General features: G+C 48.7%; 1 protein-coding gene across 4 annotated transcripts in view; it reads left to right on the forward strand.

Annotated features, from left to right (window-relative positions):
* LOC126548330 (cationic amino acid transporter 4-like) overlaps positions 1-22569 on the forward strand; it is a 146680-nt gene that overhangs the window by 118585 nt on the left and 5526 nt on the right. For 3 of the 4 annotated variants that reach the window (XM_050196508.3, XM_050196478.3, XM_050196493.3), the window contains exons 2-3: positions 14125-15069; positions 20359-20664. In XM_050196508.3, coding sequence (XP_050052465.1) covers positions 14125-15069; positions 20359-20664 — 1251 coding nt within the window. Of the gene's footprint in view, positions 1-10485; positions 12585-14124; positions 15070-20358; positions 20665-22569 lie in introns of those variants that run through there. The other variant, XM_050196489.3, reaches the window with a different exon arrangement.

Consider the following 22569-nt stretch of genomic DNA (forward strand, 5'->3'; position numbering starts at 1 on the left):
GCGGGTTTCACTAGTGGGGCGGGTACGAGGTACTCCTGCTGCAACTTTTTTGTTTTCTCTTTGACACTTTTTGTTCCTCTGTTTCCTTTTCTCGTGTTGTGCTCTTTCCCATAAGTTATTTAAGGGTGGCTCTTTCACTGCGATACCAAATCCAAGCCGTAGCCTTGAGACAGGACGCTCTTTCCCACTGTCTCCCATGTTCATCTGTTGTTCGTATACTTTTCTCCGCTTGTTGTGCATAACGGTTAACAGACTTAGCTGGGCAAGTTGGTTGCTGGCTTGATGAAACATGGTTAGGACGGCGCGTTTTGAGGACAGCACACAGAAAGAATGCACACAGGACAGACGCCGGTCTTCCATCAATGTGCATAACCGGTTTGCTTAATGTTCTTCTGCAAGCAAGCAAGCATACGGTAGCCTCATTCTCTCTCCCTCGTCTCGCGATTGTTAAACACGCAGTTGTTTCTTTGGTCTCTCTACGACATGGTTAACTTGTGGTGCCCTGAATTAAAAAAAAAAAACCTGTGCTTAATCTTATGAAAACCTAGTAATAATCAGCATTATAGCAAATTTGCGATACGAAGTTAGCTTTAAGCGCATTAATTTGAGAAACAAGAAGGACACGCTGAACCGCAAAGACGAAGTTTTATACAAACCAGTATTGTTCCCACAATTCCTGCGCTGGAACCGCCTACTGAGGTAACAGGTCGATATCGACGGTAGCAACAGTAGCAACATATTTTCTTCTAGTGACATGAGGATAAAACTATGAACTTGTCTGTGGGGTGTTTTCTGTTTGAATTGCCTTTACGTTTTCGTCTTGAACCTCTCCCCGCCTTACGTGTGGACTGACTTTCATAAGGCATCACTTGCTGCGTTCTTATAATTCATAATGAATCACGACCGTCTCGTCTACTTTATTTTTGTTCCTTTTGCCGCGATTGTCGGAGTATGTGAGAGGTGGCTTTCTCCAGAACGACGTTTGGGCGAAGCGGCTCAGTGGTGAAGATAAAGGAAGCTCCCAGAACGCGAGTATCTTAGAGCAGGCTCCGACTAGCTTTTTGTTTTGAATTTTTGTTCTTAGCCGCCTGTCTCCCGCGCGTCATTGTCCTTTTGGGTTTGTTCCGTTAGCACTCTTAGACCGAAATACGGGCATAGAGCAGACGTGTGGTAGTAATCTTTTCTCACAGAAAACCTTGTTGCCTGTTCTCTCCTTCTTTCTCTCTGTTTGCCAAGTTCAGGATCATTGTTTCAATAACACGCAGTGCTTCAGTTACGGTGGCCTCTCCGTGTAACCTTTTCTTGCACTAATACGCCATTATGTCACCGTCGTCTGGTGGACTCTTTCGTCCCCTACTACGAGTCCATTCAGTTCTTCTGCCTTCCGCGCCAGAAGTAATCGGTAATTTTCGTTTCGAGCAAGAGAGGGTAGCTACATTTGTCGAGACATATCTCGCTGGTCTCACCTTCCCGGCTTTTTTTGTCCAACTGCCTGCTGCGTCTTGGAGTCGGTTCAACAGGAGCGCGCCACTCCCTGCTTACGGCGCCTCGTTAAGCGTTCACCTCTGTACCGCGTGACATGCCATATGCTTGTGGTGGAGCCAAAAGCACCCGCGGAGCGAAGTCAAACAATGCGTCAGTTTTTTTTCTTTTCTTGTGTCTACCTTCCTTCCTTTCTTTTTCTCTCCCTTTCCTATTTGCAGAGTACGTTTAAGGAGGTACCGTAAGAAAGGGTGAGGTAGTGAAGCTCCGTGGAAAAAAAAAAGAGAAAAAAGGAAGATGGAGTGATGAGCGCGTCTTGTGTGCGTGTGTCTCTGTATGTTTTCTTTTTCTTTTGTTTTTTTGTGAGGTGGAGGCAGGAAAGAGGGGGTGTAGCCGAAGGAGAGGTAGCTAGAGATCGCTTGCGGCGGCGTTTCGGAAATTTCCGCCCGACACGTCGAATTTAGCGCGTCGAATCCAGCACGCTGAAGTTGCGGTCTCGGCGTGGAAACTTCCATTAGGTCTACACATTTCCACACGTTCACAGACTGCCTGTACTACTCCGTTGCCATAAATAACGGCAATCATGCTGCGAGGTAGTGTAGCAGTCCAGTGACTGGAGAAAAAGTAGGCGAACATTCTTCAGACCGCGCGCGCCGATCACGTGGGCTGTGTGTAGTACTAACGCGTGAGGCCTCAACGTCAACTTTTGGTAGAGATACTGGCCATCCATCCCAGAGCTTCCCGTCCTAAAAACTTGGGAGAAGCCCAAGATATATATATCTTTTTTTCTTTTCGGAGGGTTGGGGAGCACATGCAGCGACTAAGAAGTAAGAAATAAACTTGGCCTTAGGTGCTTGCGCAGAGCCGCAAATATATGCGCTCAAATTTATATAAACAAATTGGCTGCTCCACTTTCTGCTAACACAACGAGCCAAGGGTCACAACAACAACGACAACAACAACAATGAAAACGGAGAGAATGGAATGTTGGCAGCAACACCAAGGGGGCAGAGAGCTGCGTGGCTGTTGTCCAAGGCAAGCCACGTTTCATTTGTCAAGCACACGGAAGCCAAGATAGACACGCATGCATGCCGAGCTCGTAGTCGAACAGGAACACTGGGGCTCCTGCTCGCTCTGATTTAGGTGGGACGTTATACATGGTTAGGGTATTGAATAAGGGAAACTGAGGGGCTCGATCTTCTTCTTGGAACACGCGAGAAGAAACGCGATATGGCATATAGAGCACGGTGAACTAAGAAGCATACATATCTTTTTGTATTGGCACAGTATGTTTGTGTCTATGTAGTATGTGTGCGCGTGTTACAGGAGGAAAGGGGTAGTCTGATATTCTTAACTGTGTCTCGGGACAAGTGGCAGTAACTTTTCCTCACTTTCAATTTTTTTTTTTCACAGTTAACACCTAGCAACAGCAACTTCAAGAAAAACAGAATGAAAATTTCCAGCTGCGGATTTCTAACTCTTGGGTTTCACCACGACCGCTGGATCTAAAGAAAAAAAAAGCGCTTTTTTTTTACCGTGGTTTCACTACAAAACAGAAAGAACGCCAATTGTGAGAAGAAAAAATGGCAGAAACCATCGGGACACGAGCGTAAGTTAGAGAGCAGCTCTCTGCTGGTACACGTCCACATGCTACCACAGAATCCAATTTTGTTTCGCTGCATGGTGCCAGTGCTGTACACTCCGTATCTTGTGGTATCGGGCTGAGGTGCGCGCGTTGTATGCGGGCGCTGTCTTGACGGCGTCATGACGTCATCGCTTCCGCCACCTGGCGGCCTGCCCTGCTACTTCCTAACGTGTGCACCTCCTCATCAAGACGACGCGTGACGTCGGCGTTTGCACCAACCAATCCGGGCGTTCCCATGCGCCTGACGTGTTTTCCACCCCCTCTCGTTGTCCTCCCCCCTTTCTCATAGAAACCGAGGCCGTGCAGTTCTTTCAAAGTCCGTAGGTTTTGCTGGTTGCTTGACGACGCATATATATATATATATATATATATATATATATATATATATATATATATATATATATATAGTTCAGATCGACCGAGCTACTGATCCGTGCAAGACGCGGATGCTTTACGATGCAGGACATGCATTGAATGTCCGCCACGAATATAAGCATAAAAGTTAGAACGGCGCTAGCGGATTGCGCGAAAAACGATGCGATGCCGTGAAAGTCTGGACAGTCGTTCGCAGCGGATCCCCTGCCTGCAGCTATGCGACACAAAGCGCTGTCGCAACAAGTAGGCCAGCACATTCCGCACACAACCTGTTGCAGCGAAGCGACATGTGTTTCCGTCAGGTGTATCGTAACAGTTGTTGCCCACGTGTTAAGGGAACGCAGACAACCACACACAGTCTCATCGATGCGCTGGCCATTTCGTCGTCCACTGTGACGGCGTCCTTTTTTGTCAAGGCCGCAAGGGAACATTGCCACTGGAGTGACGTTTCGAACGTAACGTATCTTGTTTGCCCCGTAACGACCCCTTCGTTGTACAATGCAGGATTAGGACAGCTGGTCAAAGTGAACGTGCATGCCTCTGCTGCGTGCTGGGGATATGTATTCCCTGGCGGAATCGAATTCAGGCAGAGAAAAACATTCAGTGGATAGTAGGCAGGACGTAACGACCAGAACGGACGAACGTTTCACAGTCGTCGAAGTGTCCAGCGAGGACCCCGCCTTCGACAGTAAGCCACTAAAGCCATTAAAGGGACAGTAAGCCACAATGATGATTCAGTGTAGACTGGTAAAGTGTTATACAGACGTTTTAGTTTCGTGTATTTGTCTAAAAAAGGGGTGTCCTGTGTTGAATTTCGCACTCAGACTGCAGCGTAGGTATGCCGATGTAATGACCGGAATTTCTGTCAATTTCGGCCGTCCTCACTCGGGAAAGATTCACAAAACTCTCTAGGTCGAGTCATTCCCTTTTAACATTTAACTATCGCCTAGAACACATGCTCAGAAAGGCCACGACCGCACGGTGATGTAGTGCGAGAACTTCAAGGTGGCGCCGATACCCGCCTTCCGTTATTGCGTTTTCAAGTTCATTTTCTTTCTTTCTTTCTTTCTCTCTTTCTTTCTTTCTTTCTTTCTTTCTATTTTTATGCCACAAGAAAAGCTAAACTCACGCGCGCATTATGGCGCTCCTGAGCCCGATGGTTCGACTCCGGCCGCGGTGGCCGCATTCCGATGGGATGATAAAACTACTCGTGTACTTAGATTTAGGTGCTCGTCAAAGAACACCAAGCGGTCAGATTTAATCGGGAGTTCCCCACTTTGGCACGCCTTCACTCACTCACTCACTCACTCACTCACTCACTCACTCACTCACTCACTCACTCACTCACTCACTCACTCGCTCGCTCGCTCGCTCGCTCGCTCGCTCGCTCGCTCACTCACTCACTCACTCACTCACTCACTCACTCACTCACTCACTCACTCACTCACTCACTCACTCACTCACTCACTCACTCACTCACTCACTCACTCACTCACTCACTCACTCACTCACTCGCCGTTTCTCACGACAAGGCTGACCTTTCTCGCATTGCAGAAGTTCACTTCAACCATTCAGCTTAATTCTACATTCGTCTATTAACTTGCTTTTTATGCAGATCGCCGTAAAGTTCTCGCTTCTCCACAACGCATGTGAATACACGTACTCATATACGAAGCGCGTGCTTGCGTAATGTAGCGTACCCTGGTCGTATCGTGCTTGAGCAAGGTGGAGATGCTGACGCGTGTCAAAGTGTGTGCGTTAGCATTAAGCCAACTCAGAATTTCGACGACGCGTGACGCCGACCGCAGCACGTCGTCGTCCCATGGCGCCGACTCGCAGATAGCGCGATCTCCCGCGCCCGCAGAGGAAAATCTATGCGTGCCAGGTATTCGTGCTTCGCACTTGACCTGTACGCGTTGAACCTGAAACTTTCTCCGGAACTACGGGCGCAGAATAGCTTGTGCACGGAAATCGACAGCGCCTCCTCTCGCGCAACTACATCATGCGCAGACGGAAGCTTTTCATGCAGAAATGCAAGGCACTTTCTGTGCACTGACGTACGAAGCTCAGTTGTCTTTGTAACTATATGCCTGGCACTTAGTTGAGATAGAGTGAAGCAGAGGTATTGATAGCACTTACTGAAGTGGAAATGCTTGCGTTTCGGGGAACCAGTTGGAATTGAGCTTGCAGTGTTATTTCCGTGTTACACGAGCTGCTCTCGTTGAGCCCTCACATGACGACAAAATGATCATCAACTTAGCGTTGGAGACAGACATTGACGAGGGTCTCGTCGGTACAGAGTGAAACCCAAGACTCTTAAGCTGAGCTGGCAGTCTGGCGCGCAAAGCGCTCCAATTTCAACCAGCGAAGAAGGCTCCCATGGGAAAAGGGGCATGAAGAAAGGTAATCTCAAGCCACTTCCGTCCGTTGCGGTCTCCACCGCATCAACATGTGTGGTCAGAGCACTGAACACAAATGATGCAGCTCTCCTTTATTGCGTCTGCAACTTGTCAGCGCAGACTCCATCTTGGCGGCACAAAACGAGACTGGGCCCGTCATCGTCGTGTGCGCATTGTCAAGCTCTTTGTGACATCGAGAATTATATACTAAAGTGTCCTGAATTTGAAGCCGAACGTAAGAAATTCATAGACGGACTCAACAACAAGACGGCACCACACTCACATGCAAGTGACGTTTTGTTCCCTTGAGGACATTGCTTATTTAGGAGGGAAGTGTTTCGGCTCCTAAGTTCCTCCGTGATACAGAGTTGCGAAGTGAATGGCGAACCGTATGGATCGTTGTGGTTCAGAAAAGGCGCAACGTACTGAGCTCCGAGTCAACTTGTTTTTGGAATCTCTTATTGTTAGTTGTACTGCGAAGTTTTACAGACCATATTGCCGTTGATAGGTGACTTTCAGGCGGAGAAATTGCCCGAAGCTTTTGCAAGGCTAGGTCCGCCTACAGCAAGCAACACCCCCTCCTCCCCCACCTTCCTCCTTCTCTTAGAGCAACCTACCGAAAATATTATCACGTGGCAATTATTGTTCCATGTGAACGAGCCTGAATCTAGAGAGAATAGGGTTCTATGACCCTAACAGGGACCGGACTCGTAGCATGGGTATTACTGAAACTTCGCATCGCATTATCAAGTTGAGAAGGCACTGTTTACTTCTTCACAAGCGTGCTTAACACGAGCAATCCTTCAGCGCATTTAGGACAGCTAAAGGAAAACAAGTGTAGCGACAACACTGGCCTCATGTAAAGCGGATGGTCATTAGAATTCTGAGGAGTCAACTTCAGTGCTTCCGTTAACAGGTTCTGTGGACTCAATTACAGAGAAGCTGTTAGCATCTTGTTGGTCAGCACTTTTCGTGTAGATCTCCGTGGGAAAAAGTGTGGGCCACTCCCGGAGGTGGTGCATACCGGGCCGACCCCGGTGGAGGTGAAGCAGGTTTCAAGCACTCGGCAGAGTGAAGCGAAAAGTGCATACATTCTTTGGAATCATGCATACAACATACAGAACGGCATTCGTTTCAATACAGAACGAGCACAAAACAAGTATCAGCACCACATAGTTGACGATAAGGCGATCCTGATAGCAATGCTAAGCACATAGCGCTCCCGGTTTCCCCGTAAAGATTACTGCTGCGCAAGCTGCCGCGGCGACGGCAGCTTGCGACGGCAGCTTGCGATATGGGGAGTGACGTCACTAGCACTTCGTATATAAAAGAACCAGCCTGGCAACTGATTTCATTGTTGTTGCGGTACCGCTAGGGTAGGCAGCGCATAGTTAGGAATCCCGAAGAGCAGCGTGAATACGAGGACCGGCAAAGGGAAAAAGGAAACGGCAATACGACCAACGGCGGCGTGCTGTCAAAATTACCATTACTACCATTACTGTAAAGTAATAAAGTATTGCATATGCCCCTCAGCAGTTGCGGTGGCTTTCAACAGGTTCGCTGGACATCCACTTTCTCAGGGCCGGGATGACGAGTCCATTTTTTAGCTGAATTTTTGAAACATCAGCAATTGAAAGGGCTGTTTCATGACAGTGCGAGTCTGGGTATACTCTCGAGACGTCTGTGACGTCTTTTGGCCTACGACGTGAGCTCGGAAAACTTGACGGGACATGGTCAATTTTTATTGTTCTAATATGTGCCAAGGGGTTCACCGCACACTTGCCATGCCATCGTGCATTAGTGTTAATGCCATAATTAGTACTCCTGCTAACCTATCGTGCGTTTGTGCATAGGATCACGCTGACCTGCCCTAAACAGACATTCGTGGTAACCATCTAACAGCGTCGACTGCTTTGGCTCGTAGTCACTGGTCGTAAAATGGGAACACCGCATCAAGTGCTCTCGCGGAGCGGGACCGATAAATCGTCGTTTACTGACCTGGTTAACGACCTGGTTATTCGGATTAGTGCGTCCTTGGGTCACCTCGTGGTGCTGCACGTTAGGAACCGTTATATAAATAGCGTAACCGCACAGGGTGTGCGAGGATATCAATCGGTGTACTGTTAGTAAAACACGTCACGCTGTTCTAACAACAACTCGTCGGGGTTCTCGCTCTTCCTAACTGGTAAACACTGTGTCGAAGTAGTACATGACCTTGCATGCGTGGCAGCCGTAAAGACACCACATACTTCCTAGACGCGTGCAAATCCAAAAGCAAGAGCGAAGTCGACGGGTGGTAACACTCATTGTGATAAAGAGAAATAGACAAACCAGTATATATATAGAGTGCCTCCGACATGCTGATCGACCATCTATCTGAACTACTATCTGAACTACTATTTGAACTACTATCTGAACTACAATCTGAACTACTATCTCAACTACTATCTGAACTACTATCTCAACTACTATCTGAACTACTACCTCAACTACTATCTGAACGACTGTTTGCACTGCATGGTCCATCCGATTTTATCACTTTTGCAACACTACTTCTAACTTGTGTCGACAAAACGGAAAGTGCGCGGAATGAATTTATTTCCTGCTCATCTGCTGGCTACAAGCTAAAGCTCGTTAACGGCGACATTGCGTCTGGTTGACGATGACTCGGACGGCGGTGCACCCTTAGCATCTAAACCTAGTTTGATAGAAGACATATCGCTCGGAGTAACGTTGCGTGCGCGGCATGCTAATACTGACTATTTCCATCAGGCGTTCGTTACCTCCCTGCTGCCAAATTTCAGGAATTTCATCTCCAGTGTCGGGACGTGGAAGCGAAGTTTCCGCGTCTGAGAGCAGCCACCTGCCGGCATTTGCATGGGGCGACAGGGTTATCTTGATACGAACGAAAAAAAAAAGTCGTTACGATAAGGTTTAGTGCGCGGGAATTCCGCGACAAAAACGCGCAATGATAAATGCGCACGCAAACAGTGAGTGTACGTGTGTGTTTTTCCACAGCCAGATGCGCGTGACCGCCGCAGACTCCGCACATTCTCGCGCTCACTTCTTTTCCGGTGGTTCTGCACGACGCCAAGAGCTTCGACGCAAAGGCCACGCCGCCGAACTGCAAGTATCGCGAGGGTTGTCGCGAGCCGGAGCTTATCTTTACAGCTCCAGGCCTTTCCGTCGATGTGCTTGCTGCGATATGAATGCTTTCGGGCATATATGCACGCATGAAAGGTACACAGCTCCTCGCTGGAGGCATGTGACCGTGATATCATCCTCGCGAAAATTCTTTTCGCACCGTAGCCGTGTCACAAACACTATCATAAATGTTCTCTGCGATTCTCAAAAGCTTATGTGCTCCCTTGGGACAAACATACGGTTTCCTCAAAACTTTCAACATAGGGCCGAAAGCACACGCATGCTCCGGTGGGGGCGAAGTGTGAAAACGCCCATGTGCTTAGATGTATGTTCACGTTACAGAATCCCAGCCAAGTTGTCAAAGTTAATCCGCATTCTCCCACTACGGCGTACTTCAATATCGAATCGTGCTTATGGCACGCGAGATCGCGGAACATAGTTTTGATACGTATACTGGCTTATATATACAGTCACTGTCTTTCTTGGGACCTTTATGTTCGCAAGAACTTTGTTGAGAAGAAGTTGCCTGTCTTTGTGGCTACTGAGCCATTTTGACCTACGGTGGAGACATCTATGAATCACCAATTGAACCAATTCTTTGAACTCCTCATTTAGTGAACTTTCGGTAGCCGCGTCTGTGAGCTTCAGAGTTCTCATACCGTTTTCGAATGTTCACAAAATCGCAGAACAAAATCGGACCTCGAGCGCTGGAATAAAGCCCGTAGAGTCACGTTCGGAGCTTTTGCTGCGGCGTTCATTATGCTGACAAGCAGGAATCCCTGCTTGGCTAGGGCTGTTTAAGTGCGCGCCGCATGATTGAACAGGATGTTCCAATGCGCTACTTCCTTGCGCGTTGTTAGTGCGCTCCGAGTTATATGATGTCACTGTTCTGATTTAGCGTAATTTGTCCCAATGCACTCCTTGACCACGGTTCCTCACTCAACTCCATGTTTATTACATGGTGTGTGATAAACAGTGTGGGACTTTCACGTGGACTCTTTCGTGGACACTGTGGACTCGCACGAGAACACAGGTGTCCTCGTGAGAGTCCAGAAATAAGGGCCGCGGGGCAGCGTCGTCCGTCAAAAGTGCCCGCAAAGCGTCTAACCAGGGGTTAGCGATGGCGTGTTTGTGTGAGGTTACACCTTCGGTTTGGTGTGGCAAGTAGCCTAAAGCTTTCGCCTTTTCTTCAATAAAGACTGAGGTCATGGTTCGTCGTTTCTTATACACTCTGAAAAGAGAAGTTTCGCTACGATCTTTCTCCGCTAATTATCTCCCCCCTCCCCCCCCCCTTGTTTTCGACTGACCAAATGCAAATGGATGGTTGCAACAGCACCCGAACAGTCGGCGCTGACAAAATGACTGCTTTCAGTAAACCCTTACCGCTCGGGCCCTCTGTTATAACCCCCGTTTGATAGTGGTCGTTCGAGAGGTTCGATGAGAAAAAAAAAGGGGGGGGGGGGATTGCGGCGCCTGAGAAACATCGCTCTGTAGCACGCTGCCTGCCTGCTCTCTTTATCGCTTTTCCGCGATACTCCGCCGGCCGCTTCCTCCGTCGCCGTTAACGCCAGCTCCCTTCCTCTTCGTCGTCGACGCTAGAGGCACGCGCTCGCTAGCGCCAAGCCGCGGGCGGCCCACTTCCTGCCCTGGCTCTGTTCCGAGCGCCGCGGCGCGTCCTTCGCGCGTCGAGGAGCCAATACACTCGTCGCTTCTCCTCCCATCATCACCTCGCCACGGGTGGTTATAGACACCCCGTCACCCGGCGTTCGCGGCGTAAGCCCTACTACGGACGAGTCGGCACATTGTCACATTCGATCGACCCCGAGAGTGACACCTGTTCCTCGTTTGCGACGTATGCGGTGAAAGCGTCGCCGGCTTTGCGTCGCCTGTTCGCCCTCGGTTGGCTTCGCTGCCAAGCGGCATGCTGCTGCGGCTCAGCGTGCGCCCGTGGGATTACGTCACTCGACTCTGGGCAAGCGTACGGACAGTATTCCTTTAGAAGCGGGGCAGGGGAGGGAGGGGGGAGGGTGAGGCGGGGAGGAGTGTTGGCGCCCTGTGGCGTCTACACAAAAGACGCCGCCGCGGCCGCGGTTCAGTGCATGCCATAAAAAAAAAAAAAAAAAAAAAAAAAAATCACGAGAAAGAAAGTGTGCAGTTTTGCGTGCAGTGGACACTGCACCGTGGATATGGATGAGCCTCACATGGCAGGTTAGGTTGAATGGAAAGGAACAGGGTGAGTGAGGAACGGCCAATCAAAGTCACCCGGTTCAGTTTTAGGATATAGTTGAGTGCTGCGTTATGTGCCGTGCCCGCTGCACCGTGTAGGTATGGATGAACCTGAAGTGCCGAGATTATAGACACGGCCGGAGGGGAATGGATAACGAGAGCAACGCGGCTTAAATTAATCGGACGCTGAAGTTGCGTGCAGAAAATGCCGGAGGGAACGGGAACGCCGTAGACGCTGCAACTGGTGCTATGAACGGAACGGCACTACAGGCATAAGCGGTACACTGACAATCGAAGGAACGCTTTTCAGTGACACGAAAAGCCGCGTGAGCGAAGGTTATGCCTGCCGACGACTTCGTACATGTAGCAGTTGAAGCTGCGGATGAGGCCAGATAGGTTCAATAAGTAGTGCGAGGGCTAACCTGCGAATGCATCCTATAGTCATCACTCACACACACAAAAAAAAAAAGAAGAAAACCTGTACGCAGAGAGTGCACCTGCTCTTAGAGGCTGCAGTAGTGGATATGGGCGGATGGATATTGCTTATCGAACAATGGCGACCGAGACGGTGGAAGTTACGGGTTAAGGTTGAAGATCGCCGATGGAAGAGGTGTAGGACATTTCCAACGTAAATGGGTTGATAACTGAAGTATGCGCATCGCTTGGCGAAGGAGACGAGTTGCGCGGCGGGGGAGGGGTGGGTTAGGTTGCAGTTTAGTGTGAATGAGGGAAGGGGTGCACAGCGCTGACGATGGTGACAGAAAGGAGTCGTGTTCCAGCGACGGCGACGACACCGGCGATGTGTATACCCTCCTCTTCCCCCAACGCTTCGCTTTCGGCCCATAGTAGCGCCCTCGCAACGGTGCGCAAGCGAGCTCTGCGAGTGTACACGAGAAGATGAATCGACCAATGAGCAGCCTGCTTCCCTTCTCCCGCTGCGAGGGAAGCGCGCCTCTATACGAAGCGGCGCGTTCTCTGAATCTGCCGCGGTTCGCACCCCTCGCGTTCGTCGGCGCGGATCGCTCACTCGTCAGCGGCTCATTGCGCGGTGAAGACGGGGCATCCGTCTTCTGGCGATCTTAGGGGTTTCATTTTGAGCCATCCTGTCCCGATATTACACCCCCGTAAACTTGAGCGGCAGCTGAAGAGACTGACGGACGGCCTGGGGAAACGGCAGGCAGCGTACACCGACGAACCGCCGTTCCTCTCTGGCCGTATTAATACGGGGCTCGTTTTTTTTTTTCTTTTTATTTGTTTGTGCGTGGAATTCTGAGTAGTCTTGCGAACAGCTGGTGAGAAATTCCAAAATGAAGGTGAGTCGTCCATGCTTTTTCGTAGAGCGGCGCGCAGTCCTCGTTTGAGATAAGGTGAGGGACTTTAGTTTGAGACGCTATGCCACGTGGTGAGCGCCATGACGAAAAAGCCAGAACGGTTGTTCTTTACGTGACCAACATTGCGCGTTATTGCGACGCTGAAGCGCAGCTCTATATATCCAACTGTCATGCAGTGCTATGTCTAAGTGTATGTAATGTTACTGGCGTTAAATACGAATGAAGGAAACTCTGCGATGTTCGCCGCTAACAGTGAAACGTGCATTTCTGTTTACGGATAGATTATTTCTTACGGAGGAACGCGCTTTGCATGGACGTAGCATGCACATGTCTCATTCAAACTTTCCCGAATGTACGCACACAAACACACAGGGAGCGTCGCTTCGTTATGCGCCGAATGACCGGGTGTCTGGGACGGCCGATATGGGAGTTTAACTTCAGGAGGTCACGTGCTTGCGGGCCAGGCCAGGGCCACTTGCATTCCGCAACGACGCCTTTCATTGCCCCCTCGACGCATCGGCAGCGCTCGTCAAAGAACCTCTGGCGTGTTTACGACTGTTCGCTGCCCTCTCGTTGGTACTTCGTCGGCACAGTTGTGGATCGTATAGTGGTTGGTCGGTTGGCACGCGACATGTTGATAGCGATACGGCGGCACTTCCTGCCCGTAAACAACGCGACGTATGTTTCCGGTTGTCCACTATAACCCGCTCGACTTGAGCAGTCGATGTCTGATTGTATTTCAGTAAATTTTTTTGAGGGAGACGATGATTACTACGCGTGCTTTATTTCGACAACCACTCAGGTCGTGGTGCGCACGAGTGACGGCGAGTTGAGTTAAGGTGAGAAAATAAATGCCAAATAAATGGCGAGGAATGCGACAGGTGCCAGGGGATAATGAAAGTCGGCATGTGTAATACGTATTGTATAAACTGGTTTATAATTTTTCATGCAGTGCGGTATATATTTTTTTTTCTCTTTAAGTCTTTGGTACAACGACACTTCTTTGGGGTTGATCGGCCTGTTGAGCCTACAGGCATTGAGTGCTTCGGTGAGCAAATGAATGAGCATTGTCTGTGAATAGCAATGAAACACGTTATTATCCGTGCGATGCCACATTTTCCTGGCGTGTGCCGTCTTGTGAGGGTGAAATATGGTAAGGGCAGTATTGTATGTTAGGTTGAACAAAAATTATCCCGTGACACTCGTCGGCCAAAGGTAAAAGGTCCACATTCGTGAGAATGTCCTGGAGCAGAAAAATTTCGTATATGCAGATGGCTCGGTAATCGTGATTTTTGTACTCTACACAAGTACGAAAATCTTCGTGAATTCGGCCCGATTGTTTGTCTTCTCGTAATCGCCTCCTGCTGGCTGCATGCTTCGTTCCTAACGCACAGACGGTCCAGGAGGGACTGCCGAGTGCATTCTGCCAGCTTTACGAAACGCCGTTACCGTTTGGCCTTGTAGGACCGGTCTCTACCTTTTTCTAACCAGCGGCCATGTGTGCTTCCCGTTTGCGCTGCAGGGAGGCGCCGGCAAGATGCTCTCGACGTTCCTGCACAAGCTGCGACGGACCAAGGAGCCCGGTGCGGACCACATGCAGACGTCGCTGAAGCGATGCCTGACCACCTTCGACATCACGCTCCTCGGCATCGGCCACATGATGGGCTCCGGCATCTACGTGCTCACCCCGTCGGTGGCCAAGAACATCGCGGGCCCGGCGCTCATCATCTCCTACATCGTGGCCGGCGTCGCGTCCCTGCTCGCCGCGCTCGCCTACGCCGAGTTCGGCGTGCGGTTCCCTCGGGCCGGCTCGGCCTACTCGTACTCGTACTTTAGCGTCGGCGAGTTCTGGGCCTTCTTCGTCGGCTGGAACGTGGTGCTCGAGAACGTCATCGGGATCTCGGCCGTGGCTCGGGCCTGCAGCGCGTACATCGACTCGCTCACGCACGGCGCCATCAAGGGCGCCATCATGAACACGACGGGTGAGCTTCCGGGCCCGTACCTCTCTCAGTACCCGGACTTCCTGGCGCTGGGCATCATCGTGGTGTACGTGGCGTTCATGTCCGTCGGCATGCAGGCCACCTCGTGGCTCAACAACATCCTCTGCTGCGTCAACATCTTCGTCCTCTTCATCATCATCGGCGTGGGCGGCTACTACGCCGACTTCGACAACTGGACCAACCCGGAGACCGGAGGGTTCATGCCCTTCGGCGTCCACGGCATCCTGGCCGCGTCGGCGGCGTGCTTCTTCGCCTACGTCGGCTTCGACGCCATCGCCGCTTCGGGAGAGGAGGCGAAGAACCCGCAGCGCTCGCTGCCCATCGCCACGTTCATCTCGATGACCGTGGTCACCGTGCTCTACGTGGCCGTTTCCGCGGTTCTCACGCTCATGGTCAACTACAAGGACATAGTGCCCGACTCGGGGCTGCCGGACGCTTTGGAAGCCAAAGGAGCAGTCTGGGCTAAGGTGAGCCTCTTGCTATGTCGCTGATAGTGATGATGATCGACTCGTTTATTTTTCGATATTTAAGAGAACCCTTCTGCTCGAGGTCCAACTGCGATTTCACAATTCAAGTACATGGCAAAACGCGCGAATGATTTTTTTATGAAATGAAATTTTATTTTATTTATAATGCCCAACACAATTTTGATGTCACCATCTATTCAACGATCTGTTGCTGTTGCAACAGATGTTGCTATGTCAGTTCAAGCTTCTATTTTTACACTGATCCAGGGGCAGGAAAGGGACTCGATTCATAGTCAGCTGGTCTGTATGCTAGTGGAACGAGGTGTAGCCGGAGAAAACGCCAGTTGCATTTAACTTTTCCTTTCGCTTCATTATTTCCTCGAGTGACGGCTCGCCGCGACGCTGGCAGATCCTCGGAACCATACTCGTATATCCGCGATATGGTTTAGATAAGGTGGAAAGTAAAATATTGCAAAACAGCGTCCATCATCAGACCCTGCAATAACCGTTGAACCCATAAGCAATATGACTGTCACCCCTTACCTTGTCTGGTTTTTCCTTAATTCTACGGCACTTTTCGTGCAAAATTGGCAACTGGAAACAAGAGTCGCAAGATGATAAATTAAGCGATCGACTAAGGGAGAAAGCCAAGGAACCAGCCAAACAGGGAGGAAAAGCGAAAATTGTTTGTGTAAAAAGGAAGTAGAAAAAACGCGGCCGGAAGTGGAGAATAATTCCGTGTGTTTTGAATTACTCTTCTATAGTTATCAATCGAGCCGCCTGACGTAGCTACTGCCCCGCTGTGCTAATGGGGGTGTTTTTCTAACCTTTCGCGGTGGGCGCAGTACGTCTAGAACCGCAGCGTTCTGCGCTCTACGCGGTTGTACGGGACTGGTGACCACGCATCGTTACGCAACTTCCCAAATAACAACACCAGTCGGTTATGACACTTGGTAGAGCAGTAAAGGAGGGATCCAAAAGAACTGTGATTTTTCCGCAAATATACATTTCTCTATAATTCTTCCAGAACTAATTAAAAAATACGCCCCTAGAAATCTTTATTTTGCACTTTAGCTGGTTAACTTGTTCTTGGCAAGGTTCTTCCAGCGCATCTTTCATGCGCGAGTCCATTCGATGTGGTTCTTTGTTTGCCAAGTAAAGAGGTGGTGTATCTCACAGGCGTACCTGTGAGATGCACGTTATTTCAATTCTCTTCTGCGGATTTACTCGTCCTTATGGCTAATGGTGGGCATTATTCACATTTGTACTAGTAAAAGTACCCTCTCCCTCATTTGCATAGAAAAGTTACCTTGGGTTGGGCCCCTCCCGAAAAAAAAAATCCCATCCCCCAGTGTAGGGTAGCCAACCAGACTATTGACTGGTTAACATCCCTGCCTTCCTTTTTTCTTCTCTCTCTCTCTCTCTCTGCGTACGTGCCTGTTCAGTTCTCTTTATCTTTCCCTACGTATCGGCATTTGCCTCCCACCTTTCCACGCTACTCCACTAATTAAGAAACGGCTTAACTAGTACGTTACAAGAGAAAGTGAAAAAAGAAGAAAGAAAACCGCTTGTTTTTCATGCAGGAGAAATGAAAAGAGAACGCAGTTAAGTTGCCCGGTCTCAATTCAATGCGTGAACGCTTCAAAAGCACGTACGGCGGCTGTCCGCGTTATCAATTCCCCGAAATATGCGTCCACGCATTGTTAATCGCGCATAATTCGCGGAACACAACCTTGTCTTTACTGACGTCCAAGGACACGCCGCAGTGTTTCCAATAAGCGGTACCCGTAGGTGACGCGAACGTGTCGGTGACGGAATTTTGCGCGCTGCAGAAGAGCCTTCAATTCCGAGAGTTATTTTGATGCGCTTTTCTTTTTTGGCTGCATGACGCAGCTGTTTATTGTAACGGGATAGTTCTGGCGCTTCAAGTTCACTATGATAGCAATCGAAACGTACGTAGCCGGCAGCTTCTCACTGGGCTGCTCATAGGCTTCACATTCCCCGACGTCTGCTGGGCTTTTGTTTTGTTCGGATGGTTCCGACATTGTGAAGGATCATTGTTCTGTTTTTGTTTTGTTTTGTGGACGCTTCCTTCGTATCGCCTCGTAATGACCATTCCTAAAGAAAACGTGGATTGAAAGAAGTGTTGCTCTTGTCTCAGCCTAATAAATCAGCTCGTATAATTTTGTTTATCTCGGAAAAACAAGTAAATAAAGAACCGCTCGTCTCAGTTGTATAAAAATGTTATCATTAACATTTATGTTAAAAACTGGAGTGTCAAATTGAACTTCCGCGAGTTGCATTTATCACACGTTTTCTTGGTATGATGAGGTGGATGGCGTGTTCTGATACACTATTCCTCCATACAAACTCAATAAAAAGACCAGTTTCGTGTTTCGTATCTCGCTCTCCTAAGTCCATGAACGAGCGAATTGTACTGTTTGCAAAGAGCATCACATAGCAATCCAGTTCCCTGTATTAGAAATTTCTGTCTCTTTCTGACCGTACTAGATATGAATGAATGAATGAATTAATTAATTAATTAAACAACATTACCCCGGTTCCGTCCAGCTACGTGGCATTTGCATGTTTTATAATATCTCGGTGCATGATAGTTGGGACACCCTGTGTACACTACGTTTCAACCTCTGCTATATGTCTGGACTAATTAATCTACTAGCTGGATCCTTCTGTGTGCACATAACAGAATAAAATAAGGCTGTTTTGAGTATTTCTGTTTCAGAATCGCCAGTAGACGCGTGGTCCACGCATTTTCAGCCAGTTGGGCATCACTTTATTCAGCATTGCTCAAGTGCCGCATTGTACTGAATACCGTGGCACGGCTGTAATTCCTTTCACTTCATGCACAGCTGTGGCAGTACACTATCAGAAAATCAGCTCACCTTTTTATTTATGCTGTCGTCCTCTTTGGTAGTCACTATAAGTGAACTGTCCCCTGCCTTACCTGACGTCGACATCGGTGGCGTTATCAAGTCTAGCATAGCTTACTGGTGACGTGTCTTGCCGAGGTCGACCACCAGCGCTCAAATCTGCGTGACAACTGTCAGTGCAAGCTGCATGCCAGGGAAGCACGAAAAGAACAATGCCATTATTTCGTGATGACCTGCAATCCATCGCATCGTCATTGCATAGCGTTGCTATTTCCGTGGATGACTTACCGAGCAAGTGCGCTCGAACGTGCAAGTCGTGCTGCTCGCAGAAAAGTAGTTTTTGGCGGATTAACCATTCTTCGTTTTGCATTTCTTACGTGACTTCTTCAATGTTTTCTCAGTGAAAATTTAGTACCGCTGATAAAGAACTCAGGGACACACGTCATCGCCGTTGTCTAGTGGTGCCCGCCAAAGCTTTCTGGAATTATTCGATGTGGATTGTGCCCACAGCGGACTTGTCGCAAGACAAATAATGTGTTGAAGGTAGTCGGAAAAAAAATCTTGTTTGATTGAAGCCCCGGATACCATTTCGAAGCGTTCGGTCTCCACCACAAATTCGTTTTTAGGTTCATTCGTTTTTGCTGAAGGCAATGCTATAGGCATGCTTCGCGCTGTATGAATCTTTGACACTCTGTGAAGCATTCACTATAGAGAAGAAACCACGACGTGAAAGTCCATATGGCCTTTAGCTTTGATAGCTGCTTCCACACTGAACAGCTTTCTTTTTTTTTTTGGGGGGGGGGGGGGGGGGGGGCAGTAGCGGTTGATGAATTGATCCGACTTCTTGTACGCTCCAATGCGGCGTAGCCCATAACGCGAGGCGAATGAACTGGTTTGCAGCGGTCCTTCAAAAGAAAAACGGCGGTGAGCTCCTTAGCTTAGCAATATGATTGTAAAAATTCCCTGTGTACGACCCCTCCCAGAACTTCCCCTGATAAGTTAGTCACGTGTCCAAATGTTACGTTCGAGCAGTGCAGTCAGAGAGTCGTATCACGTCACCAGCACACCAAGAATCACAAAGGAGCTTGGGAATTAGCAGGAAATCTCATTGTGTGCGATCTATTTCAAAAAACGTTTAGAACCATATGTCACGTGGCCAAGAGTGCTACTCGTGCAGTGAAGTTAAGGACTTGTAACGCGCCCGGAGGCGACTGAGGAAGACCCCTGGAGATTATTCTTCGCCTCCGTACACCGCTTCAGTGCGCCAGAGCTGCTACGGCACCTCCAAGGCGAATTTTAGTTCTTATCACGCGCTTAGATGCACTTTTGAAAAGGGCAATACATAACTTGCGCACACGTATGCATGGATGCGCTTACGCATATGGACACTAGCCACCGCAGAGTCCAGACATATAGCAGAGCTTGAAACAAAGTCTATACAGGGGTGGCCCAACTATCATGCGCCAAGATTTAAAAAAATATGCAAACGCCACGTAGCTGGACGGAACCAGAGCATTGTTGTTGGCGGTCGCTTGGAGGTACTCAGATAATTCTTCGCATTCCGGCTAATTGAGTAATCTGTATTAATTATTTATTGACTTCTCAAAAAGTATAATTCGCTGAAAAGTGTCAATGAAAAAATTGCAGAGCAGCATGAGAAACTCCCGATACAGCTTTCTGTTGCTCAATAGATGCTACATGAAAGTGATTTTTTTTTTACGAACGTGAAAGAAGCGCGCGAATACAAGCAAAGTGCCTCCAGAGGCCAGTCGCGCGACAATTTTGCGCGTACTCAGGGCTACTTTCACGCTCTGAAAAACGCTTTTATGTAGCAGGTATTGAGCAACAAAAAGCTGCATCTGGAGTTTTTCATGCTGCTGTACAATTTTTCTTATTGACGCGTTTTATCTAATTATAATATTTGCGAAATTGATTCGTTATATTTGAGACTAATTATCTAATCAGACGAAATGCAAAAAAAAAAAAAGAAATCTGAGTTTCTTTATGCGACGGCAAACAGCGTTACCTTTGTTCTGTCCAGCTAAGTGGCATACGAATATTTTTAAATCTTGGTGCACGAGAGTTGAGACACCCTTGATGTCACTATTTATGCGACTATACGCCGGTGGCCTGTGTTGTTCCACGTTTCTTGCAGGCGAGTAGGCGTGCGTTGTGCCTCGTCCGGTGGCAGTTGCCAGCCGCCTGCTACTCGCTCTTTCCCTTTCCCGTGAAATGTGTATGTGTTTTCAAAACAACTAATAACAACAGGCGGCCAAGCGCGAGTTTGAACGTTCACAACAAACTGCTCACTTTCGCTGACCGACTGCTTTGTTCCACTGACCGCTTCCTCACCACATGTTCCTTTAATTTTTTCTTTTCTTTTGGACGGACTTGGCAGATCGTCGTGATCATCGGCGCCCTGTGCGGGATGTCCACGGTGCTCATCGGAACGCTGTACGCGCTCACAAGGATAGCGTACGCCATGGCTGACGACGGCCTCATCATGCACATGTTCGGCACGGTCAACAAGCGCACCAAGATCCCGCTCGTCGCCATGTACGTGTTCTCGGCGCTGGCCGGCCTGCTCGCGGTCATCCTGGACATCGAGACCCTGGTCGAGATGATGTCCATCGGGACGCTGTTCGCCTACCTCGTCGTCAGTGGCGGCATCATCATCTTCCGGTACAGGGAGCCGGCCAAGAAGGTACGCACACTCAATCAAGCCTTGCTCGTGTTACGCTTCCGCCTGTTAGCACTGAGCAGCGACCTCGCACACCCCGATGGTGCATTTACCCGTGGAGTGACTTAGGCATAGGCGCCGGGCTCGTTTACTAGCCGTGAGATCACATACCTACGTTAATCGGAACGCAGAAGCGACGACCGCGGGTGATACACCAAATAAACTTTTTTTTTTAATGGTCACGAGCATGGTGCCAATGCAAACATAAATTTGTTGTGACCATTAATCTGGACACCCTTGTTAAACGTCTCTCGCAGCCCCGGTGCATATTCATGGAGGAAGAGTTTGAAATGGTTTAATCGTTTTCAAAAGTTACTGCTTCTTCTTGCACAAAAAGGAGAGAAGAGAGGAAAGATGGGGAGGTTATAACCTGACGCACCTCCGGTTTGCTACCTTGAGCTCAGCGAAGGGGATACGGTGAGAAGGCGAGAAAAACAGGGGAGGGAAAGCGCACCACTTGTGCACGCACACGTGATGATGAGAAGTTTATAAACGGTCGAAGAAGCACGTCGACTTCAAGTGCTGTAATAACGCTCTCGTTGCTCTCTGCGTCAGTGACCCGCCGGGCGATGCTCCAAGGATCTATGCTTCAAAGAGTTTTAAAATTCCTGCCTAACGGTAGGAACAACAGACATATGTCGTGAGCTGTGTGACCGCAACGACTAACGTCTTCTTCACGTATCGTTGGCGACCATCGTCTCAGGACATTGTCACGAAGAAGCAAGTTAATACTTGTGTGGCGTATTGTGCAATAACCATAACCTTGGTGCTCTATAGTTTGTATACCGGCTCTTGTCTGATTATTATGGCGAATAAAGCGTATGGGGATCGCTGTCTTCTAGCTTTAGTGTCATGTTGTTGAAGGTAGTGGCTATCCGCTGTTGCACTCACCCACACCGCGCTGTGTCTAAATATTTCGTACACCCTATTTTTATTGCCATCATAAGGAGGGCACGAGCCTATTCAATTTATTTTGTAACTACGTTGGATTAATCTTCAGCCCATGCTTATACAGAAAGGACAAGATGGTCCCCGTAAGGTACACTTAGACGACCTTGTGGTCGGTTGCTTTGGGGGAAGTTCAATAGCTTAAGTGGAACATTAAATGGGGATGGGTACCCATTATAAACCCATTAAAAGAGACGCTTCTGCCGTTATTTCCTCTCAAAATGGGCTACTGTGGAAGAATTGAGGCAGCAAATGTGTGCGCTAACAGATTGCTGGGTTAGTTCGGGAACAGACATGAAGAAAGTGGCACGGAAATTCGACCACTTCCACATATTTCTGGCAAATTTTCATGCTACTGCCGTCGTGTCCAGGATGCTCCACTCGCCGCTTTTGAGAATTGAGAAAAAAATACGGTTAACAGAACGTGCATTTCAGTGAATAGCCAAGACGTATTCACGCGAGCACAGTAATACACGGATAATTTAGCATCTTAGCCTTTAGTGAAGGAGCTCTGCGTGTACAGACGTGGATAGATGGTCTAAAGACATTGCAGAGTTTAAACACTACCCACAATAGGGACAGGAAAAAGAAGCAGTGCGTACGTCGTTATACACCGTCATCTGGTACAGAATATCGCAGATTCCACACTAACACGTATTGCCAGAGTGGAAATACTATGTTGCCACAAGAGCTTGTAAAGTATACCCCTGTTGACGCTCTTTCGAAAAAGCTGCTCGAGCTTACTTATTCAGTAAAAATGAACTGAGTGCAGCAGTTGTTTTTATTTTACCATCATAATTTTTGCGCTACATATGTGCTTTGCACTGCCTGTTTTGCTTATCATTTCACTTGTACTTCTTGTTTTGCTTAACTGTTGACTAAGTTCGTAATATTCAGTATCGTGTGTGCGTACGCACTCAA

This window comes from Dermacentor andersoni, chromosome 3 (genome assembly GCF_023375885.2).
Source record: "Dermacentor andersoni chromosome 3, qqDerAnde1_hic_scaffold, whole genome shotgun sequence".
NCBI classification, from domain to species: Eukaryota; Metazoa; Arthropoda; class Arachnida; order Ixodida; family Ixodidae; genus Dermacentor; species Dermacentor andersoni.